This window comes from Seriola lalandi, unplaced genomic scaffold (assembly GCF_002814215.2).
Source record: "Seriola lalandi dorsalis isolate HSWRI2012SDOR001 ecotype SW California unplaced genomic scaffold, Sedor1 jcf7180002054955, whole genome shotgun sequence".
Lineage (NCBI taxonomy): Eukaryota > Metazoa > Chordata > Actinopteri > Carangiformes > Carangidae > Seriola > Seriola lalandi.
Window position 1 is genome coordinate 667,543 of NW_019525506.1, and position 25,619 is coordinate 693,161.

Sequence of the window (25,619 nt, forward strand, 5' to 3'; positions counted from 1 at the left end):
GGGTAGAGGTTGGGCAATGGACAACTATTTTGACATTCAACTAATCAACTTATAATAATAATACATTTTTTGTTGTTTATTTAGAAAGAAATGCAGAGCATCTCAAATGTGAGGATTTTATGATTTTTGTTGTGTACATGACGATAAACAAAGTAATAATGATACAGACATTACCTTGGACTTTTACTTTAACATTTTCCACTATTTTATTAACAAAAAAAACAATGTGTAAGCAGCATTTTACTGTTGCAGCTGTTTGAGGTGGAGCTACTTCAAACGAGTGTTAGTGAGTTTAGTCCAGGGGGCCTCTTCAAAGGGTCATCAGATTAATCTGTGGCGTCATGAAATGAGTAATGGGAGAGGAAATTAAAAAAAAAATAGAATTATGCTGAACAACATGTCCAACCTTGAAGTTAACGGGCCTGTCTCTTATACACATCTAGCAATAATGTTGAACAATAGAGCTGCGGTGATTAATCAATCAATGACAAAAAATAAACATAACTATTTTGACAATTGAATTATTATTTCCTTTTGAAAAAAATCCAAACATTTAACTGGTCACTAGATTAAACAAATTGTGAAGATTTGATGTTTTTCTTGGTCATAGATTATAGTAAATTGAGAATCTTTGGACATTTGTTTTGTAACATACCCAAATAGATTTTGCAATTTTCTGACAATTTATAGACAAAACAATTAACCAAGGAAATAAATCTACAAGTTTATCATTGATAATAATAAATGTAATTAGTTGTAGCCCATTGAAAAGTAAGTTGTGCATACTCAATACGTCGAGAAATATTCTTTTATCTATGCCATACATTTGGTATATTCTGGATTTAGTATATTAAGTTCTTATTTGCTCCATATCAGATTTATCCAGGAAATACACACTTAAATAAATTCTTATGACTCTGCCACAATTATTGATTTTATCTCCTAAGTGGGAGCAGGTGAAAAGTTAAAATCTCTTCATTTAAAAGAGAAGTTACAATTACTGAGCAAGCAGTAGAAAAATGCTTTTCATGGCTCTCATCCTACAGGGACCGACCTCACACTTGTTGGAACCCATGTGCTATATTTTAATGGTTTATAAACAACAGGTGTGTTTTTAGATAACCGATTTGTTTTGTTTCTCACTCCAGGTTGGGCCTTCCAACCCAGCAACTGGCCAGACACGATCACTAAAACCAAATTTGAGGCGTCGGAGCACACCTTCTTGGCTTTAATCACCCATCGACTATTAAGAGAAGACTTTGCTTCAAGCTTGTTAATGACGCCAAAATCCTTCACGAGTTGATGGACTTTGACTGTACAATTTACCCAGGTGCCTTTGCTGCTACCTATTTTTTATTTTTTAAATAAATTTCTATGCATCCCCTTAGTTTGAAGACTCCCACACATGTATACACAGTAAGTTTTATTATTGTAACAAAGCAAGTTGTACACCTCAAATTTAAAACAGTTTCTTTTCCCCCCAGCGGAAAAGGAGAGGGTGATTAAATGTAAATTCTATGAGATAACAGGTTTTTTTTTTTTTTTTACCCATGAAGCAGTGGGGGCCAAAATTTACAAGCTTGTTTTTTTTTTTCCATTTTGTTCTTTATTAAAAATGTCATTTCAAATCTCATGGATATCTGTAAAACAATACAATGAAAAGAAAAAAAAAAAGTCCCATAGAAATGATGTCAAAATAACCACTCTCCCCAATAACCAACATACTCCTGCCCCTCCCCAGCTTAGCCCACCCCCCCCGCCCCCTAAACATTACAAGTCAAAGGAATGAGCTGGTACTCGTTAACCACATAGGGGAAAAATAACAGTTTTTTCAAGGGATCAACGCCCCAACTGAAAAAAATAAAATAAAAATTATAAGGGGGAAAAAAAAATAAAATAAAAAAAAAATAAAAAAATATTGAGGTCTGCTAGCGCTAGGTCACTACACCATGGCTTTAGTCAATTTACCACACAACCTTTAACTGAAGGAACTCTGTGTGAACTGTCAAATTCTACTCAGGATGCCGCGCTGATTCTATTTTTTATACTTTTTTTTTTTTATTGTTTTCGAGATGACCTTGGGGATGGTACTCACAATTCAGGGCAAAGTGCCATTGGCCTTAGATGAATCAAAGGAGAACATAACATGGCACCAATAGGTGAAGACGCTTCAGAATGGAAAATGAAGCAAAAAAAAAAAAAAAAAAAAAGAAAAAAAAAGTAAAACCTTTGCTCCCGAACATGAGTGGAAAAACCAAACAGGGAATAGAAGGTTGAGGGTCTGGGTAGATGATGTTATTTCTTAGTCGTCTTCTCCTTCGTCATCCTGTGAGAGTAAAACAAACAGTCAAGCGAGTGCTGAAAAAGTACCACAAACAAAACCTGTTTTCTTGACTTTATCCCTTTACCTCTCCATCTTCTCCATCATCCTCTTCATCCTCCTCTCCGTCTTCATCTCCTTCCTCATCAATGTCCTCCAAACCCTCCTCATCCTCTTCGTCGTCCTCACCTTCACCCTCTTCGTCGTCCATATCAGGAACCTGGGGATAACAATCACTTTTCAGTACATTTGATACAGCACCTGGAACATCAACACCAAAGATAACATTTCAATAAAGGAACAAACAGACAGATTAAACATGCCCGCTTATTGTGAGAAGCGGCATCTAGGGAAATAAATATGCTACAAGCAAGAATACATTAAGCATTCTAATAAGCACTGAATATGCTGGTCGTAAACATACCAGGTAGTACTGCAGAGGGTTTGGCCAGATGTCGTCCTTGATGACCTCCCCTAGCTCATCTGCGCCAGCATCGGCATGATCGGTGAACCAAGTGAAGAAGCTCTCTGGCTCTTCATGTTGCCTCTTCCTTCCTGCTTTGTTCTGTGTCTGGCTTGAGCGCTTGGTCAGGTCCTACAAACATACAGAGACAAATAAAAAGATTACCTGTTGAAAATGGTACTCTGATACAACCCATACTAGCTAAAATGTAAAAGTTGGAAATGTTCTGATTGAGGATAATGAGAATGCTACCACCCTGAGAACAAAAAATACTCAACACACACACACACACACACCTTTCCTGATTTCCATTTGATTTCTGTTGACTTTGAAGATGGATCTCCGCTCTCGTTCAGATGGAACTCTTTGGAAAGTACTTTGTTTTCGAAGTACGGATTTTCATCGAAATACTGGAAGACAAAATGCACCAGGGTAAGAACACAAGAAAAGATTTTCATCACCATGTTGTGTGTGTATGCAACATTACAATACTTACAAAATCTATTCTGTAGCCTGACTTGATGTCTTCAAACTCTGTCACCTCCACTCGGCTCAGGTAGTGAAGTGCTTCTTCATCTTCCTCCCCCAGTAGGGCAGATACTGTAGGGAAATGCATATTTTACAGACCGATACAGGGCCTCAATTTCTGGTTTATTGTCATGCAAACATCTGTCATTGTGATCTAAATGCTTCCACAGAATAAAAACAATATATACACCTCATGCTGAATTTCTTACCTTGTGGATGGTTGACAAACGTGGTGACCCAGAAGTTTGGGATTTTGGCGATCAGTTCTGACCTCTTCTGAAAGAATGGCTGACGGAGTTTGTTGTATTTCTGTTCTACTTTGAGGATCTCCTCACTGGCTTGCTCGTTCAACCTGAAGGGTGGAACAATAAATAAAAATCACAAACCAAAATACAAATTAATTTGGACTGTTTTGCTGATGGACACACAGGCAAAAAAAATAAAAAATAATAATAACCCACCCATTTGTTATGCATTTCAATTGTTTTATCATTATGTTTACTTAGACACAAGGATGCCAAATAGTGAACCGTGAAAGGCTGAAATTCTGCAGGTTCTCATGCCACCCTGTGATTACAGCATCTGATTTCACTAGTTGGTTCCTCATCCTTTAACAACATTTTCGTAATCCAATCACCTCCTTGAGTTTTCTGCTGGACAGAAAGTCTCAGCCCTACAAGGACAAAGTGTGACATCCCTAATCTGTAAGAATCTGACAAATTTGTGTTACCTGTCAATTTCGTTTTGAACTTCGTCGATGTGTTCAATAGCTTCTTGCTGCTCTTTTTCTGTGGGGGACAAAGAATAGAAATGTGTCACAAAATATAAAAGTTAAAAGCATCAACAGTCAAGAGTGAGACTAAAATAAATACACGTTAATTTATAAATTGATTTCAAAAGATGGGGAGATTCATAATACTTCTCTTTTTTAAAAATAAATAAATAAATAAAAGTATTTATTTACTCATGCCCGCATACAAATTTTGATATATAAAAATTAAAGCCAAATTTCTATCATCGTTTGTTGTTTTCATCCCCGCAACTAAGTTTCCGCAAACTACTGGGGTCTGTACGTAGGTTTCTTTTGCTTTTCTAATCGTTTCCGCGCACATAGTAAATAATCCTCCGTTAGTATGCGGTAGGTAACGGTAGTTGTCAGGTTATCTGGCAGACTAACAGTCGGAGTCTCCCGGAGGTAAAGGCAATGTGAGCGGCCAATAGCTGCAGTTCTAGCGGTTCAGACACTCACCGTTTCCTGCCGGCTGCTACCGACAAGGCCGCGTGGTTTAAATGTGGGACATCAGACTGCACACACAGAGCCGCGATAACGTGAGACACCGAGCTAGGACAGATGCCAGAGTAGACCCCTGTAACTGTCAAACCCTTGCCCATACGGCGGGATCCTAGATCCAGTTATGCAACTTTTAATAAATAGTTTGACTTAATGCGGGGCTGGTGGATTTAAATGCATCTTGGCCAGGAACAAAACACAACGTCGTCAGCTAGCGTTAGGTAACATTACAACAACAACACTAGCTGGCTAGCTGCTAATGCCCAAATGAAAGGGACAACTACTCCGGTTATTAAACACAATAATAACTACGTTAGCGCAAATTGGGCAGTTTGTGGTTGTTTCACAACAGCACACATAACAAATCATGCTCAAGCATCGCATACGGCCACTGGGTCAGTAGCCATCGACAACAGTGGCCACGCTGATGATGCTAAATTAACTAGCTAACATGGCCTCTCAGCACCGGTCTGAACTGAACAACAGGCTGGAGTAGCGGCATGCTAATAAACGCGTTAGCAGGCGAGCTAGCTGCTGTTAGCGAAATGTGAATACACGCAGCAGCCGTCGCGGTCAACCACAAAGAAGGTCCAGGGACGTTAAGCAAAATCAAAGCAATACATAAAATAATTATTAACATTCATGCACGTTATGGCAATGCAAATTATGTTAGAGAAGAAAGTGAAAATGGCGGTGAACAGGAGGCCGCCATTCCCCCTTACCGGAGGTTTCGTCCGCTCCGTCATGGTTTGAGTTCAGCTCCTTTTTACTCACTTTTGCCGCCGAGGCCGACATGTTTTCGCAAGCTGGGGTAACTTACAGACGTCTGAGAGAATAGCTAGTAGCTTTGAATCTGGTTTCTCCCCGAACAGGAGAACGTTAATTCGGCGTAAAGTTCAGCGTGGAGAAGCCAACAACGTGCTGCTTTCCACACAATGTAGCTGCCGAGGAGCGAGGAAGTCACAGCAACCGCCGCTCACGCGCTCCTTTCATTACGAACGCGCCTCGCCGAATGGAGCAGAGAAGAGCTCCGCCTCTCAAAATAGGTCTCACTACTCGGCTCCAATTTGCTCATTTACTACTCTCTCTTCTCTTAAAATCACCCCCAAAATGAACCAACCCTCGAATTATTACTTGTATATATCTCATGCGCGATTTTTAAATTAATAAATAAAAAAAAATTACGTTTATTCGGGCAAGGCCAAAGCTTCAGTTGGACCGACTCGCACTTGCGCACTTAAAAAAAAAAAAAAAAAAAAAAAAGATGCTGAATGTCAGTCGAAGTTGAAGCCCCATCCTGATGGTCGGTGCTAATTAGTCACAGTTTGACCCGAGCTTATTGTTTGTTTTAGATTAAAAAAAAGTCTAAATAAACAGGGCATTTTAATTTAGCTAAACGACGTGTATAAATCATAGCTTCATATTAGCATAATCGGTGAGGAAGACTGTGAAGCTACCGGACGCGTATTAGCCTGAATCACAAAGAGTGTAAGGCCAGTGTGTACGTCCTAGTGTATATGTAACTCAAATATTAATGGTGTCCAGTCAACTAATCTCCATTGTTATTTTACAGGACAACAGACAGCCGAGAACAACAACAACAACAACAACAACCACCACAGAGTTGTCATGTATGCTTGTATGCAGACAAGTGTACATGCAGGGTTTGGAAACAATCACAGTGCTGTCAGCAAACCTCAATGTCCAGGATCAGGTTCAGTTCACCAGCAGCTGCACCTTGATTTCCCACCCCTTGCACGTATGTTGACTATCAGTATGGCTATTAATGTCTCTTACACCCCCCCCCCCCCCCCCTCTCTTGTCAAAGCAGGTTAAATAAATGTGTTAAATGCTGCAGGCTGCTCTGTGCCTTGTCCCAAAGAGAGCAGCAGCAGCAGCAGCTCTGTGTTTGTCTTTTGGTTGGTGACAGCACAGGAACATGTGGTCATGCAGCGGCCAATGCCGAGCCCAGAGCGGGCGATCAGCACAGTCAGACTAGCAGCAGCAGAAGAAGAAGCAGCAGTGCTGGCACTGGAGGAGAACTCTGCCATCCCCCTGCAGAGAGAAACCCCCCTGAAAGAGATAAAGAGAGAGAGAGAGAGAGAGAGAGAGGGAGAGAGAGGGGGGATTTGGTTACAGAGCAGAGGATGAGGATGCAGCGTGAAGGGGATGTTGCAGAGGAAGCTGCAGGGAGGCAAAAACAAACAGGAGGACAGGCTGTGTGATCCAGGTCTCAAGATGTAGGAGCTGCATCAGAGGAGCCCTCGGTCAGAGTGTGTGTGTGTGTGTGTGTGTGTGTGTGTGTGTGTGTGTTTGTGTGTGTGCGTATGTGTGACAACACCATAACATCAGGGGACTTGTTGTGTTTCAAGGATAGTGAAGGTGGAGAGGCGCAACCTGAGAAAACCCCCCACCCACCACCACCACCACCACCACCACCACCACCTCCTCCACACAGGATGAATTAGTCCTTATTCAGCAAGGAGCGAGAGCATCATTCTGAGGTTAGTGAAGCGCAAAGTCATACTGCTTCCAGCTGAAATGAACATGCTGTTCTCACTTAGTCCAGCTCTTCTTTGGCACTTGTTTTTCTCCCGTAAGGAAACGAGTCATGCGTGCAGCTCCGTCACAGGTGATCTCCTCATGTTCTGGCACTTGTTATGGTTCAACTAAACCTGTATTCAGTCAGTGTTTTTTTGCTGTTTGTGAATGTGCTCAAAATGTGCTAAAAAAAAAAAAAAAAAAAAGGAAAAAAGCAAGGTGATGAAGTGAGTCTTGTTGTCTCTTGATGTGATGTCGTTATCCAGGATCAGATGTTGTCCACAGCTCAACAGATGCTGCAGGATAGCCGCTCCAAGATCGAGCTGATCCGACTGCAGATTATCAAAGTCACCCAGGCTGGCAGCAGCACCGGCGGCGGCGGTGGTGGCGGTATTGGCAGTGATGATGGTGGCAACCATAACAGCTCCACTCACAGAGGTCAGAGTCCTACGCCATGACTTACTTAGAATGATGCACTGGATTTGTGTGGTTATAAACAGAAATTGTCAGAATGTATTTATATTTTTAGAAATGTACTTTCCCTGTGTAAAAGGAGAATGACCAGCCTCTGAGCTTCTTCTAATGTGTCAATAAGTGGCATGAAATTATCTATTACAGCAATGAAATTCTGTCTGTCACCAGTAGCAACTGCAACAATCGAACACAACCTTGACACTGTGTATGTCTTGTTGTTTACAGTCAGATTTTCTAAGTATTGACGAGCGAAATGGCTCAATAAACCAGAAGTCCGTCAGAAACAAGAAGTGAAAACATAGATAATAGATAACAACATGGTAGAATAATACAAATTAAATACCATTTTGGGGCCATAACAGAAGTCATTTTAACCTTCACAGCTCTAATCAGTTATTGAACTGCTAGAAATGTAGTGACTGGAAATTGCCTCAGAATCTGGCAGAGGAATCACTGAGTCACTGATATTGATAACCGCTTCTGTCGCTTCCTGCAAATTCTACATGTATGATACTACATGGTTATTTATATATTTATATATGTTTTTGCTATGTCTGAGATTGGCTTCTGTTTCCTTTGTGAACATTTTCAGTCTTTATCTTGTTTCTTTCCTGCTGATGTTAATCCAGATATGTGATTTGAAGATTTAATGTTTAATGAATGATTCAGTTTTAATTAAAGTCACTAATGTAAGCCAGAGCTTTAATTTGAAATGCTGTAGCCATCTGCAAAAGTGCTCTATTTTAGTTGCAGTTAAACTTTGATGATGATGATGTTTCAGAAGCATTTCCTGTGAACAAGTACAGCATTTTTTTTTTTTTTGTTTGTTTTTTGTTGAAAAAAGGTCAAGTTCAGAGACACTCAGTAACAGACATTTCAGTTCACTTCAGCTCAGAAATATCAGTGCTGGTATCAAGACCCATATTGGTTGAGCCGTGCTTCCTGCCAACTGTCATCTCTGTGGTTGTTATTTGTATAATCCAGAAAATGAAACCACTCTGGCAACATTAATAGAGACAGAGAGCGAATGTGACGTTTAATTCTAAACTGGGGATGTGTGCCCGCTTTAATAAATGATTCCAGGCCCGAAAATAAGAGTATGACATACGAGACTAGTAACTCTACACCTTGTTTCCTCGGCTCGTGTTTCCTGTCCCTGACTCTTGACCTCCTTTCCTCTCATTGATTCCTTAAGATGTTGTGAACCGTGGAAGGCAGTTTACTTCCCTGTTCATCCAGGTATCAGCTAAATGTAAATAGGCTCTTGCTGCTTTGTGCACACGGCATGGTTGTAACGTTTCACACCCTATAAGCAAATGCAGGACTTGATCATAAATATTTAGAAATTAGGCACAAGATTAATAATTCCCTCTATTTTTCCCATGCAAACATACAAGATACACAAACCAAATAACCAGATTTACTTTTCAGAAAATGTCGTTTGGTGCAGATTCCCCTGTTCTGTCTTTGAGGGAATCATTCAAGCTCCTCTGAAAATTAAATGATGACACGGATAGAAATATTAAAACTACACATTTATAAGTTAATATCTCCAAAGCCCCAAACAGCAAGAGAAGAAGAGTGCGTTCTTTCAGCCTTTTCGAGCCTTCATACATTTCAGATAAGTGTCCGCTAAATGCCACAAACACAAAATATGTCGTGGTAAGAGCTTTGCCTGGAGCAATGAGACGTTTTAGAGAACAGAGCTTTATAAGTATTGATTGCAGGAATAAAAAGAGTTTCAGTGAGGAATCTATGAAGATGTGTCGCTCATCTGAAATGAATTCCTTCTCTCTCTCTCTCTAACTCTTCCTCTCTTCCTCTCAGGGATCTCTCCGGTCGCCGTCGGTCCCGCGGAGGCTCATTTCGCAGAGCTGCAGCACTTCATGCAGAGAGAGACAGATGCATCGGCGCTGGCCAAAGATGTGGTGAAGCAGCTGGAAGGGATCTCATCGCTGGACCAGAAGGCACTGGCTGAAGTAGGACTCTTGACTCATTTTGTTTTAAAGTAGCTCGACTTCAGCGAACTAGAATGTGCAATCTTAACATGGGGAAACAGAAAATATGACGATTTGATCTTACTTTCAAAAAAACCTAGGAAACCGATTGTGTTGTAAAAACTAAGTAAATATAACTATTAGTTTTAAGTTATGTTGACTGTATATCCACTTGTTAAGTTTACTTCAGATTTATTAGTGTTTACTTCATTTTATGAAGCTGTTGCAACTTAAATGTGGCAACTAAAGTTAACTTGCTCTTTTTAAGTGCAGGTGTGTAAAAGTATGGTTAATTATTGTCACCATTTATAATTTGGAAAATTGTAACTCCATCTCGTTTTACCACTGACCTGCATTGAGCTGTAGAGAAAGATGTCCACCTGATACTCGGTATTTTAAATGTGGCTCATTTCCTTCTCAAAACATTTGACATTTTTAGGGCTTTTTCATAATAAATGAATTATTGTCAGGGTGGAAAAGCCTTTGAAACGGCCTTTAGTTAATTAAAACCCTCCAATGAAACCAGACTCATGGTCAGCAATCTGTCTTTGCCCCTTATAAATCATGTCATGTAAACTTAACACAGTATTACTGCTGGTTATTCTTCAGTGCTTCCTGTTGGTTTGCAGAATATGAAAATCATTTTGCAGGCTCTCTCTGCACTTGCTTTAGGTGTTTGTTATTTTTTAAGCATAATTCTTATGTATTAATGTAGTTTAAATTTGACAAAAAAGATTGAAGACATTCACTGTGATAGATTAAACAACTCCAGCAGGTTTCAAGAGCCACCATCTGATTTTTATGTCACATAGAAATGAAAGAAAGACAGTAATATACATCCAACAAAACAATAATGGTAGGCGTTTAAGTGTTAAAATGAAAACATAAAATATGCAATATTCATGTTGGGTTTTTGATCCTGTTTAGTTTTGGTCATTAGATAAAATCTCATAATTAATAAAAGCACAGAAAAATAAAAGCGAAGAACAATCCTAGTTAAAGCCCTAAAGTTTGGAAAACAAAGCTGAGCGGCTCGAACCGTATCCCGAAATACCAAAGACCAAATATAACAGCACAGTGTTTATCTTCCCGTCAGGCTCAGTCCCGGGTGCAGGAATCCTCCCAGAAGCTGGATCTTCTGCGGCTGGCCCTTGAGAGATGCCTGAAGGAAAAGAACCAGGAGCCTCTACAGCAGCCTGCGGGGGGGGTCGACCCTTCAGAGGGAACCCCGTCTCCCCAAAACTCTGGACCTGGATGTCCCCTGTCCACCTCCACGTCCATCTTCTCTATCAGGCCGGCCTCCTTAACTGGTATTGACACAGACTCGGCTGGGAGTGTTTTTATACGTGTGTAGAAATGAATTTTTTCTACACGATTAATTTTCAGACACTTAAATGTTTAAACACGTGTGTCTGTCTGGGAAAGAGGGCGACACTAATACTCAAATATATTCAGGTTGTCTCTCATATTCAGCCAGTTTGAAATATTTAGGTCAGGGATTCTGCACAGTGTAACGCTTCATTTTATCTTCTTGATACTTTCCTGGAAAGAACTGTGCAGTGTGCTACTAATTACACAGGAATTAGAAATGTCCTGTAAAAAAACAGCTCCATTTAAACCCAAATAAATATTAATTCATTATTAATTTATAATAGAAACTTCATTCTCTATCTATGCTGCATTGTGTGTTTTGCTGTAGGCAGATTTCAAATTAACATGTTAACAAAAATGACTCAATAAATAAATTGATATGCCATTAAATTCACCAAAAAATGATATTGAAAATAAATACAGACATTAATTAAGTAATAGAATGTGACGTAAACTGATATTACTGTTTTAATTTGCTTCTGTATTTATTTACTTTCCCATTTAAATTCCCGTTTAAATTTTTTATTTACTTATTTATTATTTATTTATCTATCCATTTACAATTTCTCCTTTGCATTTCCCCTCTAATTATTTCCTGCTATCTTACTTATTTCTGTATTTTCTTTTTACATTTCTCTATGCATTTCTGCTTTATTATGCAAATGAGTGTCAATGTCATGTTGTCAACTTTTTGCCTGTTGGCCTGCAGTTAATTGGAATTGATTAATTGGGAGTGTGCTAATTCAATAGTGTCTCCATTTTCTATATAATTAGTACCAAATTAAATGGTTCTTTCCGGGAAAACTTCAAAGAAAATTTGCAGGAAAAATTAAGAAAATATGGATTTATTAAAACCACTTTATCTGGTTTTGTAATTTTCTAAAACACTTTTCCTCTGAGGAGAATTTTAGCATAATGTTGTTTTTTGTTCATTTTCTATCTAATATGCAGATGTTGTCATTGGTATCATGGACGCCCAGTGTTTAAACATGATCTACCATACGCTGACCTCTGGCAGTGGATAATCAGGGCATGTAATCTGTTGGTTTTGGACAGTTCGGTTGTAAGCCGGTCTCTCTCCGCATGAGGCGGAAAAAGACACGTACAAAAAAAAGAAAAGAAAAAAGGCCTTTTGATGATGTAATGAGGAGACAAATCCTGGAGTTGCTCTGTTGGCAGCGAGTACTGAGCACGAGTGTCAGGGCGGGTGAAAACACTGTTGGTGCTACAGTGAAGTGAAGAAATTGAGGTGAACGCTCAGTGTGCAGCTCTGATTAGAGGCTTGACTCAGAGAGATTTATTCATGCCGACAAATGAAAGGTTTTATTTTGAAATGCTGCATTCACTTTGGTCAGCTGTCTCGACCGAGATTCATTACTCAGAACTAGAAACACGCTCGGTTGACCTATTACATTACGGGTTGAAGTATTTAGTAAGAACAGAGCATGAAATCACTGCCAATCTGTGGGCAGTTACTTTTACACTTGAACGCAACATTTATTTAATCTAGTCGATGTTCTTGTCGTAAATTCTGTGGAAAAAATAAATGTTCTTTTTTCTTTTTTTAAAGGCAAACTTGAAGTCAGGCTTCTTGGATGTGAGGATTTACTGAAACCTCAGACAAACCCAGAGCGGGAAAACGTTGCCAGTCCCACTGAGGACGGTTCACCTGCTGCTCACCGGACGGACGCACCTTCTGGTAAGTGGACGTTTGTAGTTTTCAAAGCATGTCGTTTTTTGGTTTTTGTAGTTTTGGTTTCACATTTTACTGCTTTGCCCACAACAGTTTAGCTTGTTTCTCAGCTGCGTTTCCTAATGAAGATACTGAAATATTGATCATTTAAGTACAAATAAATTCCTGCAGAACATATGCAACACTTTCTCTTACAGGTCTGTCTTTGCTGAATCATTTCTTACGAAGCGTGCTAGAAAGAATTATGTATTTTAGAATTGAAGAAAATAGAAAATTTGTTCCAATTAGTACATTTCCAGTTAATTAATTGCTAGCATAACCTAGAGAGTGTTTTAGTCAGCGCACAGCAGTGGAACTGAACATGCAAAAAATCTGAAAGCATACAATACAACAAATATGGAACGCTATGTTTTCTAATAAATACATGAATATAAATTATTTGGCGCATAAAATAAAGTGTGACGAAAAAACAGTTAATAAAGTAGATGATCCCAGAGCTCTCAGTTGCATCTTATGGTCTTCGCTCTGACTGCTCAGTTGCATGTTGTTTTGTTGATTCGTTTACAGTTTTTACTTACAAAAATTAAATTGTTGTAAAGTATGAAATACTCATATATAAAGGTTAATCTAATATCACCGTCCATGTGCTTATTGCCTTTTATTACATTAAGTCCTCTGCTAAGGATATTAGAAGGAGACTATGTCATGTCAGAAGTCATTTGCTAAATGGCACGACATTTACTGGCTGTTTCCTTAAACCTGAACAAAGACAAATGATAAACAAGAATGAACTTCCCCGGAACCGGCTCCCATTAAAATGATGAAGGTTTATATTTAGCTGATGGTCTTAGTAAGGTGTATTACCATGAAAACGGATCGTAAAGTCATTAAAGTGTCGAGTTTTTAATCACTCTCTGTCTCGCAGCAGAAGTCGGCGCGGCGCTCCGGCTGGACGGCAGGCTGGTCGGCCGGACACGGTGGGCAGCCGTCAGCAGACTGAGCTGGGATCAGACGTTCTGCATCCAGCTGGAGCGGGTGAGTCCGGTCACAGACACGCGGTCACATGCTGCACTTTTACTGTAATCCTGCTGACAACAAACAAATAAACAGACAGTACTTAGGCAGAAATTTAGGGTATTTGTACTTCAGTATTTCCATTTTATAATACTTAATACTTTTACTTAACTGCTATAGGTACTAGTTAATTTCAAATTCTCTTGTTTCATCAGGTTTTACTTTTCTTGTAAAGGTCTTTGTTACTTCCTAAAAGAAAAGTGTTATATAGTGCTAAAGTTGTTATTATTATTATTATTATTATTATAAATGTAGATTGGTTTCAGGCCTTAATGTGCACAGTTCATCCCAAGTATCTATCTATTTATTTATCTATCTGAAGCTTTATTCTTGACCTTTGGGAACAGGATTCATAACAAAACAGTCTAAGCTTAGAGGTCCACTTATTAACTTTTCAGAGCTTTCAACAAACACATCATTTCTGACACCAGAAAACAAGAGCATCTGCTTCCAGGATGTTTAACACGAACTAAACTAACCGCAGACACAAGGCACTGAACGAGCTGGATAACTAAACAGCTACTCAGGAGACAGACTGGAGGGAGCTCGGCTCTGGCGTCTCCGAGACTCAGCATCAGGATGTGGAACAACAGTGCATGTGTAATGAGCTTGGCAGGCGAGGCAAAAAGATGAGGCTGATCAATGAAAGCGAACGGTCGGGCCATCGGTCCGTGCGGGTTGCATTTCTGCCAGCTTGCACTGCTGTGGGGAACGCCCGGTGGCGGCCCCCTTAGATCGAACAGCTCATGACAGCGGATTGTGACTCACAGTCTTCCTCAGTGAAGTGCGACGGCTCAGGTGTCACGAAGAAAAAGACGCGTGAACTTATTGTAAACGGACCTTATTCAGTTACACGTCATATTTATTTTGTTTTTATTGACAAACGACTTTGTAACTGGAGTTGACGAGGGTGTTTCTGTTGTAGCGCAGTCAGGCTTTTATCGCACGCCAGGTGCTGGGTGGGTCACCTGAGGGTGCAGCACAGCCAGTCAGTTAGCTCTGGGGCCGGTTTCACAAAGACGTCTCAGACCGGTCTGTAGTGGCGGTCCAGTCTTAATTTTGCTCATAGATCAGTCTAATATAAGTCGGACCAAGCTCGGACTATTTTTTAATCCAAAAGACATTAGACACCTCACCTGCAGGCTAATTCGGGCCATAATGTTACCACGGTAACAATCAATGACACCTGCACTGAGCAGTAGCACCCAACAACAACAAAAAACAGGAAAACACGACTCATAATTTGTGGTTGGCTGACATCGTTACGGAGACGGAGAAGGGTTTTTAGAGACCGCAGCTGTTACTGTTACACAGTTCGGCCATTTTTATTTTTCTTATTTTGAAAAAAGTTCTTAATTTACCCAGAATTCATTGGATATCCCCAGTATAGTCTACAACTAAACTGCTTTGTACAGCGGATGAAGTCTGACTATTTGCTTCTATCTAAGCCACAGTCAAAGTGGCAGGTGAGGCAGTTTTCCCAATCCTGCTATAAATGCATTCACATGAAAGAGGCAGAGTTTCTTAATTACAAGTCAATCACATGGACGTGACTGGAGCACTTAATGTAATGTAATGAGATGAATCTAACGTTAAAGTGAGCCTGCTTTTCTACAAAACCCGAGTTAATGAATGAAAAATCATCTTTTAATTGTTGCCGATCGACACGTTTGAACCAGTAGTTTTGTTCATGTCGCATGTTTGTGATGTGGAAAGTGAAAAACAATAGCTCCACCACAGATTCCCCATCTGATTTCCCATCATTTAAACACAATTCACCACAGGCCCGCTTCCAGTATTTGTGAGTCATTTCTCGTGATCATTCTGATCCACGCCGCCCACGTTCGAGCCGTCTTTCCTGTGCATTCGCCTCCCTCGCGATCATCCTGTTTCAACCTGATATGAGTGGAATAACAGAGACAAGGCTCCATCCATTTACCGTTCCCTTCCCATACGGCCGTCCTGGCAGGTTAAAGGAAACAAGATGGAGGGCAGTATGTTCTCCTTGTATGATGGATGTACAGGACTCTGCCTCTGTGACATTGGTGCAGATTCAAACAGCATCAGCAGCTTATAGGCTGTAGTTACACTGCTGACACACATAATACAACAACCACAGGACCTTATGGATTATACAAGGGCACCGTGCAGGACAGACAGGAACTGGAAACACATGGACACATATGAAGAGTCACAGCTAAAGACCAGGCCTTGCTCTAAAAGAGACAATAGACTCATTAGTTTTTCCTTTTTTTTTTTGCCCTTTGAAAGAAAACAAAAATGTATTTATGTTAGCGCAAAAATCACTTTGAGGAACTTTACTTGAGTATTTCCAGTTTCCAGTTTGTTACTTTATACTTTCACCTCACTTTTTTCTTTTTTACTCCACAATGTTTGCTCTACAGTTATTAGAGTTTCTAGTTACTGCACTTATATTTTAACATTTTACATATAAAGTAGTTAAAAGTAGTTCTACCTTTAGGAGTTACTACATTAAGATCATATTTATATACAGAATATACAGAATATAATGCTTTAATGCAGTCAGGATTCTCCTGCCTCCACCCAGTTTGATGCAAATCGGTTCAGTAGTTTTAGTGTAATCCAGCTGACAACAAACAAACTAGTACCACAGTACACATTTGAAATACTGTTACTCCTTGTTTCAGAACGACACTTACTTAACTGCTAAAGTTACTACTGTAGTTTCTTTGCAAATCACATACAAAACATAAACAGAGCTCATGAAAGATAATTTCTTTATTTCTTATATATTAAACTACCCACCAGTGTTTCCAGTCAGAGCTGCACCTTTTCAATAATGAGGATTTGCTGCTTTTCCTTCTCTTGATTTGAATAATTTTGAGGTTTGGACTATTGGTTTGACAAGAGGAGGTCGTCACTTTGGGCTCTGAGTAATTGTTGTTGAATTATTACAAATAAAAACAATCATCTGATTGATCAGGAAAAGTTTAAATCCTAGATAAAAATACAGTTCTATATAAAATACGTTTAAAATGAGCTGCAAACAAGTACATTTTTACATTTGAATAACATTGTCAATACAGAACTTTTACTTGTAATGGAGTCTCTCTTTTTTACAATGTGGTGTTAATGGTACTTTTGCTTGAGTAAAAGATCTGAGTACTTCTTCCACCACTAGGGGGAGCTGCGGTGCGGCGTGTTGTGACCTCACAGCCAGTCATCTGAAGCAGCTACTGTTTAATAGTCCTATGAACTGCACTTGTTTGTTATTGTTGTTGATGTAGTTCCGTGTGAGACCAGCAGGTGTCTCCCTCATACCTGCAGATAAACATTAAACTCAGGATCTGACTCATTTTATTCTCAGAGCTGCAGCTTAACTGGAAATTTAAAGAGAGGGAAGTAAAAGTCTGATTTCAGTGATTTGACTTATTTATATCGAGCTTTGTTTTGATCATGGGAACCTCAAGACGGAGACGATCCTGAGCGCCAATAAAACAGAGAGTTTGTTCATACCGAAGAAAAGATACGCATCACTCTTAAGAAGTGAGCTGTATTTATTGAGTTTATATGAATTGTTTTTTGTCTGAATATGACAAAACGCCAAACGAAATGTCCACTTCACAAGCAGAGGCTCAGTCACCTTTGTCCGTTACTGTCTGTGTTCGCTAACGGCGTGCTGCCTGACATCCAACTTTCCTCTTTAGTCCCGAGAGCTGGAGGTCTGTGTCTTCTGGCGGGACCGGAGGGCGATGTGTGCCGTCAAGTTCCTGCGCCTGGAGGAGACGATGGACAACCCTAACCACAACCAGGGGTTCAGCCTGGAGCCTCAGGGGCTCCTCCACGCCCAGGTGCGCACAGCCAACCTGCCTGGTCCTAAGCTATTGGGATAAATGATAATGAACTTTTGTTTCTTTTTCTTTCATATAATCTTTAATGTTTCAGTCAGTGTCACATTCAAATGTTCTTTTATGACTCTTTTTCACTCTTTTCTACTGGTATTTTTGAATCACACCTTCGTACACGGGGAACCTTTAATACATTTTAAATATAAAATTCTCAGTAATTGTTAATCTGACCATAAACACAAGGACAAAAATCTGCTGTTGTGGTTTTTACAGCTTCGATTCATTGACGCTGTTGTCGAGCGGCAGCCGAGACTGAGACGTCAGCGATGTATTTTCACTAAAGAGAGAGGTACAGAGGAGCAACCTGTCTCTGCAGCGTATCTCGAAAACATGTCACTATTTCAATTCTTATTTCTAATTTTGTTTATGTGTGATTTTTAAAAAATGAATTTTACAGGTAAGAACTTCCTCAGAGCCGCCCAGATGAACATGAATTTTGCCACGTGGGGTCACCTGATGATGAGCATCCTCCCTCGCTACAGCTCCTTCACCACGTTCAGCTCGTCCCTCTGTACGACCCCCGACCTGGTGGCCGACAACAGCCCACGTCCCACTGAGAAGGAGCCTCAAATCACCACGCCACTGCCAGGGTCAGACATAATCATGTTTATTTATATAACAGAGGGCCGTGCTGTTTACAGTGTTATTTACAGACACACAACATTCCCCCGTAATTATAAAATACAAATAATTGTTAAATATTAAACTAGTTGTTTCCAACCTATTTGGTTTTTTTACACAAAAAAACAGTTAAAGCAACATATAACATTTCAAATGTCTGTCAGTTGTTAGCATTTCCACCAATAACACATTTCTCCTCTAAACTCCACACATGATTTTGGAAAAGCCTGACACACTTTTACCTGTATTAAAGTATTTTTTATACTGATAGCACAGTAACTTTTACCTAAGTGAAGAATCTGAATACTTAATACTCTGCCACTGGTCTTTGTGCCTCTGCAGTGAAGCTCCTGTAATCAGACTCAGCATCACTGAGGATCAGCCGTCCCCCACCAGCATCAACCAGGGAGACAACAGCCCCACCATCATCACCACAGAACACACAACCTCATCTGTACCTGCGCTGCAAGAAAAACTGGTAAATGATGATTGATAAACCTGATATGAAAGATATTTCAAAGTGACTTTTAAACAGTGAAACGGAAGCAAAAGCCTAAATTCTTTGATTATAACCAGTGTAAACCAGCAGCTCTGTGAGGCTGCACCAGGAGCTAAATGCTAACGTCTCTGCTAGCATGGCTAAAAGCGTAGGTGGGTAACACTATTCTTTAAGATGAGCAGCTACACACATTTAATAAATGATTTAAAACACACTGTTGTAGCTGTAAGTAGATATAAGGATATTTTAAGTGTTTATTCATGTTTATTAATTAATTTCTCAATAATTATCCAAATAATAATCCACTTATGTTAACAAATACATTAATAAACACCTGTTTACAAACATATTTTAGTGTGTTTTAAACCATTTTATTTTTTAGCAGTTTATAAACATTAAATAGAAGGATTAAAATAAAGTGTTACCCATAAATGTTTCCTGTAGGTATTTACTCTTTAAGAACGTCATATTTGTGATACTTATATTTTATAATGTTACAGTTTAAAAGTTGAAAATGAGAGTTATTCTATTATATTAGACTATTATACTATTATATTTAACTACATGCAAATTCAGCCTCTTGTGTGGGTTAGAAAAGAAATATAATATGATCATTAAAAGGTGTGAAATGATCAAACTTTGTGTCTGTTCGCAGTCGTCCGTAAACAATACAGAGGGAAGTGAAGATCAGCCTGTATCTGCTCTAAAGTAAACACACACACACACACACACACACACTATCTTATATGTTGTAAAAGTTAACAATGAAGCGTGGTCTTTACTTCCTGTTTTCCTCTTGTTTTCTCTAAGGATGCACATGGAAGATTTCAAGTATATTTCAGTTCTGGGCAGAGGACACTTTGGGAAGGTAACAGTTGAAAAGTTTTTCATCGAGCTTGATCCAGACTCCTTCTCGTGTTTGTCCTCAGTCGGTCGTGAATGTTTTCTGCCCAGGTTCTGCTGGCGGAGTTTAAGAAGACGGGGAAACTGTACGCCATCAAAGCCTTGAAGAAAAGAGACATCGTGACTCGTGATGAAGTGGACAGGTGTGTGAAAGGACAGGGAAAGCTTTAAAGGGTCAGTTCATCCAAATTAGAAAACCTGCAATCAGGTAACCAAAGCGACTGACCTCTGGTAACCGGGAAACCAAGACGAAAAGAGGTCGTCAAACATGCTTTTATTTATAGGATTTACCCAATTTACAAAACAGTGTTTGATATAAATCACTTCTGTCTGTCTGTGAAATATATAAAACACAGAGTAACTTGTGTTAATCTACAGTCTCATGAGTGAGAAGAGGATCTTTGAGATGATCAACGCGTCCAGACACCCGTTCCTGGTCAATCTCCACGGCTGTTTCCAGACCGGCGACCACGTCTGCTTCGTCATGGAGTATTTACCGGGCGGCGACCTCATGATCCACATCCACAACAACGTCTTCACAGAGGCCCAGACCAGGTCCGCATGTTTCACTGTGGTCACACTCTATAAACGACCTTTGTTTTCTTCTTCCCACAGGTATTTAAGTGGCTCTGCGAGTCTTACCATCTAAAACCTGTTGTTGTTGTTGTTGTTGTTGTTGTGTGCAGGTTTTATTCAGCGTGCGTCCTGCTGGGTTTAGAGTTCCTGCATCTGAATAAAATCATCTATCGGTGAGTGAGACCGGCGTAAATCACTGTGTCATGTAGCTGCAGACGAACCGACGCTTCCGGTCTCAGAGAAACACGCTTTGTGTTTTACACAGAGATCTGAAGCTGGACAACCTGCTGATGGATACAGACGGCTTTGTGAAAATCACAGACTTCGGACTTTGTAAAGAAGGTAATTTGATTTATCACACCGCACTCTTCCGCTCTCTCCTCCTATTACAGCGGATCAAGTCACCAGGGCCGGTTGTTTTATGTCGAGGGTCACAGGAAATCATCCTCTTCTTTTCAAATGTACCTGAAATTTCCAGTCCCACCACTCAAGGGCGAGTTTTATAGAGGAAAATGAAATAGAAAAATACAGACTTAATACAAACATAAGAAATGAAGGCTTGTTAGAACAGTGAAGAATGAGGAGCGAGGACATGATTTATCAACACGGAGCCTCAAAGAAAAAGTCATTATCTCCATGTTGTACATTTATTTTTCTGTCCCTCGGCTCCTTCGGTCTGTTACAGAACCAAAACCATACTCAAGCTCTAAACCCCGGTTTCGTCTTCACTCCTGTTCCTGTGATGATGTCACGGCACGTCTAACAGCGTTGTCATTGTTCTGGCAGGGATGGGTCACGGAGACCGGACCTCGACTTTCTGTGGGACTCCCGAGTTTCTGGCCCCTGAGGTCCTGACAGACGACAACTACACCCGAGCGGTGGACTGGTGGGGGATGGGCGTCCTCATCTACGAGATGCTCGTGGGAGAGGTTTGTTTTTCTTTCATCAGTATTTATAGCTCTGAATGTTTGCGTGATGATAAACGATTGGCGTCCGTCTTCCCTCCCGCTAGTCTCCGTTCCCTGGTGAGGATGAGGAGGAGGTGTTCGACAGCATCGTCAACGATGACGTGCAGTATCCCGCTTCTCTTCCTCCTGACGCTGTCGCCATCATCCAGAAGGTAACGACCTCTGACCTCTGATACAATAATACATATATATAAATATATGAAATAATACTGATGGTTGAAAAGGTTCAGCTTCAACAATCTTAAAGATGTTTAATCTAACAGAGACACTGCAGAAGATGATTGGATTATTATAACTGGTTTTATTTATTAACTTTATTTATATGTATTTATTCACTAAGATCTGATTATATATATATTTATTAATGTGCAGTATTTGTCAATGATTAACTAACCTTCATGATCCATCTGCAGCTGCTGAAGAAGAATCCTCTGAAGAGGCTCGGAGCCGGAGAGAGAGACGCCAACGAGGTCAAAGGAGAGAAATTCTTTGAGGTAAATCATCAGTCGTCAAACGTTTAACCCCCTTTGAAGGTTAGATCGTTAAAACCCTTGTCCACCACTACTGATTCAGCCCAGTGAGATATTGATTTGTATTGATTAGTCATTGATTTAACCTGCCAAAAAAACCCGTGAACACTGCGATAAACACTGTGGCTCCCGTAGACCATCGACTGGGAAGCTCTGCTGGCCAAGAAGGTGACGCCGCCCTTCCTGCCGTCGATCAGAGAGTCCGTGGACGTCAGCAACTTCGACAGCGAGTTCACTCGGCTCCAGCCGATCCTGTCCCCCCCCTGCAAACCCTTCAGCCTCTCCGCGGAGCAGCAGGAGGCCTTCGCCGACTTCGACTTCTGCGCCTTGCACGGATGAAAGACGAGCTGAAAAGACCAGGGAGGGAAACGACTGTTGAGAAGTTTGTCCGTCTCTTTGGCAGGTAACCGCCATCTTCACCTACGTATCAGCCCCGTCAGCATGTCAGAACAGTGACTAACTACTTTATTTATCATTCTTTGGATACAAACATTAAAGGATGAGTCCTGCTTAACTTTTTACAGCTTTATAGTTAAATTAGTTAATTAATCAATTAGCATCAAATCAATCATTACAATCATTACAGACACAAATATGAGCGTTTCCCTCCTTGTATCATTTACATGAAAACTTTTTACAGCTGTTTTTTGTAATGACCATCAGATGTCACTTTATAGACTAAATTTATTTATTAATAGGATAAAAAAACTTTAATTAAAGGAATAGTTTGACTCATGGCGTCGCCTCAACCGTCGAGCCATGAAGGGGTTTATGGGAAATGATGTTCGCTAAAGGCTGTTGAAAGCATAAATATTAAATGAACAACAGTATTACATCTTCTTTTGTTAAAAACTACTGTCCAGAAAGTCTGTGCAGGTTTTTCTCATTTCTGGCTCGATGAGTTTCAGTTTGTTGCTTCAGCTCTCTGTTTGTTTTCCTGCCAGTCGTTAGATGAGAGGTTTCATACCCCTCTCATGTCTGTCTGATAAATATGAAGCTCTGTCCTCCTTACAGTTCCAGCATCTTTACGATGATGCAAAATATCCAACAGGCCAAACGTCCCGATGTACGACAATATCAAATGTTTATATATTTCGAAATGTCAAACTATTCCTTTAAACAGAAAGTAAATGATTTAGTATTTGGAGCCCTGCGTCATTTGACGGATTACAGGAAACAAAGTGAGAGATCTGAGCTCCGGGACCAATCGTTAGCTAATTAGCTATCAGTATTGATCAGCAACCCTTCAAGCCCCTGACAGTGTAGCAGTGTATGATACATCCCTTCAGTAAAAACCTCATTTAACTGCCACTTGAAGAGAGTTTCCCCCCCTGGTCTTGAGACAGGACACTTCGTACGACCCCATGGCTGATTTCGCTGACTGTTGTCGCTTTCATCCAGTCGACGTGCGACTGTCGATCAAACTCCCCGGCAGCATCTTTATTCATTTACTTATTTATTTATTTGTTTGTATTAACAGAGCAGAGAAAGTGATTGTAGCCCTTTTATAGTCTGTGGAGAGTCACCACGGATATTTATGGGAGGGTGAGGAGGTGAAACTGTTCCACGGACGGACGAAACTCATCCGATGGAGGCAGATACAGGATGTATCACCTCTTCCTTCCACGTCTTTATTCCTCTCCAGTCCTGGATCATTTGAATGTGCCGGCTAAATATCAGGAGGTTTACAAAAGACTGTGGAGTCAGTTTCAGAGCTTCCTCTTGAAGCGCCCCGTGTGGTGGAGACCGACTCAGCTTGCTTCGTGGCCTTCGCTTATTATGTTTCTTTCTAATATTTATCCTCCGGAGGTGTACAGTATAGTATGTGCTGCCGTCTCTATGCATCACTGTGACAGGCTTCGCCCACTGCCTTGACCAAACAGATGAAACAAGCTAACCCAGTTTCCGGTTACACGTCTATTTTTAAAAGAAAAAAATCTTCAATATTTGTCAACTCATCCCCTCGTAGCGAAGACGCTCACATATCAGTCTCCTCCAGACCAGCTGTCAACAGTAGAAGTGCATGGCACCGTGGTGAACTTGTGCACTAGAAATCCTGTAATCGCTAGCGGTATAAAAAGAAGCCATATAGAAAATCTAATATAGCCATAATAGTAAGAAAATATCTGTATTTTGAATTTAGCAAATTGTATTCTGTGATAACTGAGCTCTAATGATGTCAGTGCAATAAGAGGAAGAGGAGGAGGAGGAGGAGGAGCGGCAGGGACGAAGCTGGAAGATGAACTCCCCGATTTTGTTGAAACACACACAAAAAAAAGAAATCCCTAAATATTTCCTTCCCAGGGAACGTTTGGGCTCGATCACATTCAGACACGGGACTTTAAGGAGTAACTTCAGGTTGATGCATTTATTCTAGAGGGAGTGAAACGTGAGCGAGCCAGTGACCTGGACTGAAAACGTTCATCTGAGACGAGCCTGATGGGAACAGAAGGGAAGATGGAGGAATAGTAAGGGCCTTTGTGAACCTGCTGTGGGGCAAAAACAAGCTGCGTTCACCCTCCTGTCTGTGCAGAGCTGAGATAAAGTCTGTGAAGCCTCTGCACTTCTCTGGTTTTCTGCATGAATTGGTCATAAAATCTGATCTGATCCTCATCTGAGTCACAAGTGTCGACAAACGCAGTGCGTCTGAGCTAAAAACACACAAACGGTTATGATCGTTTATGTCTGTATTGAACGCAGCCCTTCAACACTCACAGTGCTGGCGGGAAAAGTAAGTCGTAAGTCTGAGCTTCTTTGTGACGCTGCTGATCGTGTGTGTTGTGTCATCTTCATTCATCGATCTGGACTCTTCGAGACGACTCGTTAACACTTTCAGCTTCATACAAATAAATCAACAATTCTTCTAAATTCTAATTCTAAGGAACTAATCTGGCTTCAGTGACTCGACTCCGACCTACACTGTGAATATTTGACTTCTGTTTTCAGTATGAACAAGAACAACACAATGATTTGTGTGTTTTCAGTCGAAACAGATTGTGTTTGTTCATAACTGTAACTTAAATAAAGATCTGATCATATTTTAAAGCAGATTTATACATAAATGCAGATAATTCCTGAGGCTTCACTGACTGTGTCTCGCCGCTGTATTAGTCAGTAAACCAGCACCTCTGTTTTTACAGCTGATTTCCTGGAAACTTTCCTCATAATTATCTGGAATTTATCTGTAAATTATAAATCCATTTCCAAGGAAATACTCTGCAAGTTGTTGCCAATTAAAAAGGGAAATGGAGAAAGTGTCAGTCGCTGCAGTTTTGAAGAATCCACTTGTCATGTTCAAGTTTTTTGAAAAAAAAAAGGAGATTATGCAGCAGGTCAGTGAAAAGTAGTTAATGAACTGACGTCAGTATCCGTCAGCGTTTCCTCCAAAGGCTAAGAAATAAATTTAATTCATTAGATGGAATTTCAATTTCAATTTTCAATTTGTAAGTTACACTTACAAATATATTTCTATCTAATTTCCACAGAGCAGACCTGTAAAATAAATTGACTCAATGTGGCACATTTTCTCTAATAAGGAATATTTGTCAGCCTTTGTAAGAAACTCTGACAGATACTGACGTCAGTTTATGAACTACTTTTCACTGACCCGCTGCACAAACTCCCATTTTCCTTCTTTAAAACTCTAATATAACAAGTGGACTCTTCATAACTGCAGCTACTGACACTTTCCTGATTTCTCTCATGATTAGCACCAAACTGCAGAGCTCGCTCCCTGTTATTAGATTCATAATTTACAGATAAGTACCGGCTCATTTTTAGGAAATTATGCTGAAAGTTTCCAGGAAATTTAGCTGTAAAATAAAGAAGCTGTAAAATAAAGGGTCCAGTGGGTCTTCACTGTCAGAGCTGGGGGGTGGGG

At 40.2% G+C, this 25,619-nt stretch overlaps 2 protein-coding genes across 3 annotated transcripts; one reads left to right on the top strand and one right to left on the bottom strand.

The window, feature by feature from the left end:
* Positions 1–1,410: 1,410 nt before the first annotated feature.
* Positions 1,411–5,598, bottom strand: seta (SET nuclear proto-oncogene a). Its single transcript, XM_023395015.2, has 8 exons — positions 5,325–5,598; positions 4,042–4,099; positions 3,521–3,663; positions 3,280–3,383; positions 3,080–3,193; positions 2,745–2,915; positions 2,409–2,540; positions 1,411–2,326 (listed from the first exon to the last, which is right to left on the bottom strand). Exons 1-8 carry the CDS (start codon positions 5,395–5,397, stop codon positions 2,303–2,305), a joined length of 819 nt encoding a protein of 272 aa, XP_023250783.1. The 5' UTR covers positions 5,398–5,598; the 3' UTR covers positions 1,411–2,302.
* A 1,799-nt stretch (positions 5,599–7,397) lies between these two features.
* On the top strand, positions 7,398–22,253 carry LOC111645725 (serine/threonine-protein kinase N2-like). 2 transcript variants are annotated; one of them, XM_023395030.2, is made up of 19 exons: positions 7,398–7,581; positions 9,445–9,596; positions 10,711–10,924; positions 12,556–12,684; positions 13,604–13,713; positions 17,442–17,585; positions 17,856–17,931; positions 18,040–18,232; positions 18,606–18,741; positions 19,418–19,470; positions 19,573–19,630; positions 19,717–19,808; positions 20,044–20,220; positions 20,352–20,414; positions 20,507–20,583; positions 21,028–21,170; positions 21,254–21,361; positions 21,623–21,703; positions 21,875–22,253. In XM_023395030.2, the coding sequence occupies exons 1-19, from the start codon at positions 7,416–7,418 to the stop codon at positions 22,076–22,078; spliced, it is 2,376 nt and encodes a 791-aa protein (XP_023250798.1). In that variant the 5' UTR covers positions 7,398–7,415; the 3' UTR covers positions 22,079–22,253. The 2 variants fall into 2 exon arrangements, with proteins under 2 accessions (XP_023250798.1, XP_023250799.1); XM_023395031.2 differs by having other exon boundaries at positions 7,414–7,581; positions 13,607–13,713.
* The last annotated feature ends 3,366 nt before the right edge of the window (positions 22,254–25,619 follow it).

What these genes read in the sequence shown, in the direction of transcription:
- seta (XM_023395015.2), bottom strand. Translation starts at nt 5,397, where the DNA reads ATGTCGGCCTCGGCGGCAAAAGTGAGTAAAAAGGAGCTGAACTCAAAC. An exon ending in GTTCAAAACGAAATTGACAG is followed by an intron (nt 3,664 to 4,041) that starts GTAACACAAATT and finishes TCCACCCTTCAG; the next exon opens with GTTGAACGAGCAAGCCAGTG. An exon ending in ATGATGGAGAAGATGGAGAG is followed by an intron (nt 2,327 to 2,408) that starts GTAAAGGGATAA and finishes TTACTCTCACAG; the next exon opens with GATGACGAAGGAGAAGACGA.
- LOC111645725 (XM_023395030.2), top strand. Translation starts at nt 7,416, where the DNA reads ATGTTGTCCACAGCTCAACAGATGCTGCAGGATAGCCGCTCCAAGATC. An exon ending in TAACAGCTCCACTCACAGAG is followed by an intron (nt 7,582 to 9,444) that starts GTCAGAGTCCTA and finishes TCTTCCTCTCAG; the next exon opens with GGATCTCTCCGGTCGCCGTC. An exon ending in CTGAATAAAATCATCTATCG is followed by an intron (nt 20,415 to 20,506) that starts GTGAGTGAGACC and finishes TGTTTTACACAG; the next exon opens with AGATCTGAAGCTGGACAACC.